We start from the raw sequence: 6602 nt of genomic DNA on the forward strand, positions 1-6602 counted from the left end.
GTAGCATAGAGTAGGAAATCAACACTTTAATTGAAACAACCAATAAAATCTTTAGAATCAGCGGTGGGGCGGAGTTTGCACTGAAGTGGATTGGGGGAAAAAGTGCGCATGCGTGTCATGTGCCTGTCTGTCAATGGGAGAAAGCCACGCCCTATTTTGGAGCTCCCACCCCGTTTTGGAGTTCCCGACCCCATTTGGAGATCTCCAGGCTGCAGTTATACCCTTCTGTAAAATTCGGCATTGCACATCCGGGAACTGCAGGAATAGCAGTAGAGCACCGATGCATGATCGCCATCTGCTGTCAGTCGCTCACCAGCAGGTGGCGCAAGCGGCTGTTGATAAAAACCAAAACAACCGGTAGCACAAGTCATTCATTCATTCATAAAAGCTGATTTGCAGGAATGGAGCAAGCGGTAAGTAGAAGTTATGATAATCAGGGCCAGTATGTAGCCTATATGCGGAAAAGCTGATTGTGTTTACGTTTAATTCAGCATCTTCGCTGTTACTCGTTTAACCTGCATGTAAGCAGCTTTCTCTATCGCAAAGGAGATTATAATGCTATTTTAACCGATGCTGAGGTTGTACAGAACTAACATTACATTGGAGGAAGACATATATTGTTTTTGGTTGCTTATTTCCCTTAACTTTGTATCATGGCTTGTGTGAGGCTGAGTTGTAATACTGGAGTTCCCCTCATACGTCACACTCCAGGATTCCCCAACGACACGTAACGTGAAAAATGCATAACGCACCACAGTGAACTAATGCAGTGATATAAGAAGACCAAACTTACACCTTACTGATGATGCAAACTATATACAGGCAAGCAAATGAGGCGAGAAGAACTCAACGCGCTGCATTTTCTTTATAATCGCCGCTTTTCTATCACCTTTAGTTTTAGGTTCGATGTTCGCCGGACATTCGCTTTCCCTTGCCACACTGATATAGAGTCGACAGTCCTACAAATATATCACTACCACGATTAGTTTTAACAATATGCAGCCACTTTATATCGACATAAAAAAAATAATTCAAACCCGCCTATGTGTATTGTAGCTGCAAATTTAAACAGCAGAAAGCTTTGACGCGCTATCTCACAAGCCATGCCCAAGGGACCGTCTGACAATTCCACCGACTGGGTTAAAACGTTCAATGTATTGTAATTAAAATGACTTTTAACATTTAAAATTACACACTGTCAATGTATTACTCATAGTGTAATATACACAAATATATATACCCCTATACACAAACACAGTACACAATTATGGTCATAAAAAGTCCCCAAAAGTCTTTTTTTCGTGTTCCTAAAGGTTGTAGTATGTTCCTAGTGCCCAGGTTGACTTACTACAGGTGAGATTTTGCCTTCATATATGTACAGTACACAATTATTTTCATAAAAAAATACTGTAAGTCCCCAAGAGTTTTTTCATGTTACAAAGGTTGTAGTGTAAAATATCTGTGTACTGTACGTACAGTAAGGGAGGTATTGGCAAAAATTCACCTATAGTAAGTCATTCTAGTCACTAGGAATGTACTACAACCTTTGGAACATGGGAACAAAACATTAGGTGAATAATTATATACTACATGTACAGTAAGAAAGATATTGGCAAAATTTTAACTGTAGCAAGTCAGTCTGGTCACTAGGAACATACAACATTTGGAACACAAAAAACTCCATTTTGATGAATTAGGCTACTTTTTTTTCTTAAAAATACACTGTGTACTTTACATACTTAGGGGAAGTATTGTCTAAGGCGAGAAATTGGCAATATATATTTAGTCATTTTGCCCTCTTTACTATAGCCTTGTAAACATTAATTTGAATGAATTATTGTACTTCGTTTTGTACTGTGTAAACTGGTAAATTTGCAGACGGTCCCTACAGCAGTCTAGACGAATATGCAGCGAATATCAAACCTAAAACTAACTTTGCGCTTGGTTTTCTATGGGAGAAAAAGGCTTAGGTAAAACTTTGTGGGTTGTGTTAATATGGGCTCATCTGCTTAACTATACATAGTATATTTAATTAATTAGATACCGAATTTAGTCATTTATTATCAATGTCTTGAGGCAATAAACCACGTTAGTGTTTTCTTTATGGAAAATGGTTAAAGTGCAGTTTTGCGCATTGCGCAATTGAAATTGAAATATTCACAGCTTAAATATACAACTATGTTGGATTTCAGCCCCTAAAAATGCAAGCCCTGAAAATACAAGGCATTAAAATGCAAGCACTGTTAATGCAATGCATTATTTTTTCAGTTAGTGCAATTCAACGTGCTTTTACGTTTCAAAGACATTTGTCATTATTTTCTTCCATAAAATAACCAATAAATAAATTTGCTTTAAAAAAACAAAACAAAACAAAAACAAACAGACAAACAAAATTCTGTAACCAGTATCAGTATCGGGCAATTTGCTCGATAAAAAAAGAAAAAAAAAAAAAAAGATTCGGAATCAGCCATGATCGGTGCATCACTAATTAAAATACTAAATAAAAGGCCTCAAATTAGAAGTACAATCTTTTTCTATCAATTCTTCAATAGGTAGATCTTGTCTTTCATAAAGGCCAAGGTCAGTGATCTTGGGCTTAAAAAGGTTGGTGACCACTGCTGTATGTACCATAGCAAATCTCAACAGCTTGATTGTATATATTGTCGAAAAAATGTAAAATATATGTAAACAATATATTAAAAGTTGGATATATAGTACATCCTATTTTACCAACATACATACTGTATACTCATGTAGGACAATATATACTATATAGCAAATCTCAACTGCTTAATCACTTGTATTGTCGCAAAATGTAAACTATATTATCACCTAGCTCTAATCTGCTAAATGTGACTATAAGGTATGAATATAAGATATTATAAACAAGAACATCATCATTTTTGGAAAGCTGCTTTGAAACAATAGGGCTTCTCATACTCTAAACCCAGGTAAACAGAATTCTGCTTCACGTTTCACACTGCTCACAATTTATCTGCGGTTAACGTTCTTATTTGCTGTGTCAGTGTCATTGATTGAACGAAAGTAGCAATACATGTTTACATAATATTTACATTGCGTATCTATATTTTATATATTGCAAATTGTTAGATTTTCCCTAAATGGACTTATTGGACTATACAGGTAGAATAAAACACTCCAAGACAATCTTTTCTTCTCTCCAATTCATGTTGTCCATCACTATTTGGCTTTTTTCGCCTTAAGCAGCAAGGAGACCGTTTATACAACGTGCTGTGTTCCTGTGACTGACCAAAGCATGTGAACATGAGGCACGATTGATTGGGTGTCTGTTGCTAGAATTGTTTAACATGGTACATGTTTGACACCACAACATAGCACTGCAATCACTGCTCCGGAGCAGGCTTTCATAACATATAACTTGTCTAAATTACAAGTGTGAAGCATGCCTTAAGCCGAGGTTAAAAATGGGGTTTATAATCACAATAACCCAGGGTTACGCGCAGTGTGAAAAGCCCTAATGTGTATTATGAAAAAAAAACTATACAAATAAGTTTGGAATTTGAAAAAAAAAAAAGAAGAAGCAATTTCTGAGGAACAAGGCCAGGTCTTACCGGTCACCATCTCTGAGACGCTTGAACTGGGTTGCCAGTAAACACATGAGGGTCGGTCCCAGTCTGCTGCCAGGCACCAGCTCTTCAGCCATCAGCGCAGGAAACAGGTCAATATTCTGAGGTGTGCCATACAGCCTGGGAGCAGAACAGACCATTACACCCAGAAAATGCTGAATGCGTCTTTCAATGACATGTGATATAGAACGAGACCTAACCTTTGAAGCTTTTCTCGCACGCTGGGGTTCTGAATCTCATTCCTTAGATCATCAAACGTCTGCGCGGACGTCAGGTTGCAGAACACCCGGTAGTCATTGTAAGGTGGCATACCGTGGTCACGTCCCCTTTGGATATTCATGGCAGCAAGGTCAAGCGCCACGGAGTGCGCCATCGAGAAAAGGCGTTCGGTAAGTTCGGTGTTAAGCAGTTGAGTGGACACTCGCATTTTTCCCGCCACTCCAAACAAGCCACGGAGCAGAGGATCGATGCCTCCTTCGTTCACAATACGGAAAGGTGAGAAAAAAGCCTTATGCAGCAAAATGTGTCCTTGCTGGATGGGCTGAAAGTTTTCGTTGAGCCGGTACAGAATGGGGTTAATGAGCGTATGGCCAAAGCGGAAGGCAGCAGTGGCAAAAGCATTGAGGATGCCAGCATTAATATTGGGATTATAGCCATTATAGTCGCCCATTAGCCTCATGCCAGCCTCGCCCAGTATTTTGGGCAACCAATGGCTGTAGGTTATATGCTGCATTTGGGCTCCGACTATCTTCCGTGCCTCATGGTAAATGGTTTCGCCATCCCAATGGGGATTGAGACGTAGCAACTCGCTGGCTATGCGGTTATGTTCACGGAACCAAACCGTGTGCATAGCCGTCAACCCAAGCTGCTCATTTGCACGATGGTCCCCAGCTAGGAAGCAAGGAATGGGACTTTCGTTTTCGTCCCGCATGCACTCTGTTGGTGGGCCAGTTGCAAAGGGGAGCAATGGCTTGCCGGTACGTTGCACAATACCCTGCCGCAACATGCCCCGATGGCTGGCCAGGTCACGGATCTCTTCTGCCTCGTGCTGTGAGCTGCCGTAAACATTGGAGGCATCGATGTAGGAGGTGAGCTGGTTCATCTGCTCGCGTGGATACACAGAGTTCATAAGCAGAGAGGTCATTCCACTGCCGCAAACAGGACTAGAGCGCACAAAGAACATGCAACGTGCTCCGTTGCGCCGCTGCCGTGGATCGTCAGGAGGGAACATGATTGGAAAACAAGGTGGGTCATTGGTGCACACCGAGGTACACAACTGTCCATCGGAGAAACGAGACTGGCTGAGGGATACAACGGTTGAATCCAGGTCGTGGTCAAGGAACTGGCCCCATTGCATAAGCATGTGTGTGTAGCGATCATCTGGGGTGATGGTCTCCGTCCCAATCATGGTGGTGGAGACCAGGCGTGGAAGAGGCAGAGGGAAGCTGTTATGCCTTCGCTCAGTGGCGCCACGCGGGAGATTGAAGCCATTGTCGTAGACGGGCTTTAGTAAGCGCTCAAAAGCAGTGAGCGAGGCGCCCCACATAGGGTGCTGCAGGTTGTTGCAAGTGCCATCGTGGGTGCGATACTTCTGGTGGAAGCAGATATCCGAGCAATTGTTGAAGCGCCGATGGGCCGTGCAGCCAGACAGGTTCGCTATCATATCAAGGAAACGTGGCGACACCAAGTCATTGTAGCGGTAGGCTGTTAAGAAAGAAGTTACGAAAGAGTGTGTTAAAAAAAAAGGTGCTGTACTCCTACTATTTTGTAAAGTGACAAATACAGTTGAAATGAATGGCTCTAAAGGGATAGCTGATTCAAAATTAGAATTGTGTCATCATTTACTCACTCTCATGTAATTCTAAACCCATCAGACTTTGGTTAATCTTTGAAAAACTAATGAGGATTTTTGAAATTAAATCTTAGATCTCCATTGAAAGTCCAAGTAATCAAAACTTAGGAGATCTGAAAAATGAAATCCACATGTATTGAGTGTTTTTTTTTTTTTTAAATCAAAGTCATGTGATTAATTTAGGGTTTAATTTACATCTGAACAATGATCGACACACATAGATGGAGAACATCACATATGGTAAACACAGAAGCTCAAACACACACGTTTATGATGCACAAGTTTCTGTGTTTATCATATGTGATTCACTATGTATGTGTGCCAAAAAAAAAAATTTAAAAAACGCTTTGTATAGATTCATATAATTCATATAGATTCATTTTATGATGCCTTTATGACCTTTTTGGATCTTTTGGACCTTTTGGTTACCTAGACTTTCAATGGACAAAAACCTTCTTAATTTTTGATTCAAAGATTAACCAAAGACTTATGTGTTTGAAATGGCATGAGAGTGAGTAAATAGCCGCGTTTCCACTGTCGGGTAAAAAGCGGGCGTGCTAGTGCATGCCAGGGCCAGTCACGTTTCCACTGTCACTTCCGGGGCTTGATTGTGCCTGGTCGGTGCTTCCTCGGGGCCAACGGCCCGAGTTTTTTGGCCCGACGAAAACCTTGGGCCAAAGCGGGCCAGCTGGGGCTAGAGGAGTGGTTATGAACAAAGGCGGAGTTTCTCCGCGTCTGGAGAGCGTCAGCGCCGTGGATCATTTCATAATGTTAACAGATAACACCAGCATCAAAGACTTTTAAAATAAGTTGAGCTCAAAACTCACTTTCAGACAGAAGCGAGTGTTTGAAATAACTTGATCCGATGTGGATTATGATCACCATACAAGGCAGAAATATTTATAAGCGATGCAAAAGACTATGCACGCTAGCCATTAACGTTACCTTAGTAAACATGGTAAATACGACCGCTTGAAGAAATCAGACGTCAGCTTCTTATTCTCTATCACAATCGTGTATTTATTTAGTAACATATTTTATCTGTCATAAGTCACGTCTCGAGAGTTTAGCTTCGCGTATGTCATAAAAATATAATAATGGTTTTTGTTCGGGAGCTTTTATAAAAATATAGAAATGATCAT

The 6602-nt window shown here is 40.8% G+C and overlaps 1 protein-coding gene across 1 annotated transcript in view; it reads right to left on the minus strand.

The window, feature by feature from the left end:
* Nucleotides 1-6602, minus strand: part of pxdn (peroxidasin) — a 58985-nt gene that overhangs the window by 6575 nt on the left and 45808 nt on the right. Inside the window, exons 16-17 of the mRNA XM_016569500.1 lie at nt 3809-5312; nt 3594-3728 (exon numbers count right to left, since the gene is read on the minus strand). Of these exons, the coding sequence (XP_016424986.1) occupies nt 3594-3728; nt 3809-5312 (1639 nt within the window). The remainder of the gene's footprint in view (nt 1-3593; nt 3729-3808; nt 5313-6602) is intronic.

The sequence above is a fragment of the Sinocyclocheilus rhinocerous genome, unplaced genomic scaffold (genome assembly GCF_001515625.1).
Source record: "Sinocyclocheilus rhinocerous isolate Xijiao unplaced genomic scaffold, SAMN03320098_v1.1 scaffold1042, whole genome shotgun sequence".
In the NCBI taxonomy this organism is placed as follows: Eukaryota; Metazoa; Chordata; class Actinopteri; order Cypriniformes; family Cyprinidae; genus Sinocyclocheilus; species Sinocyclocheilus rhinocerous.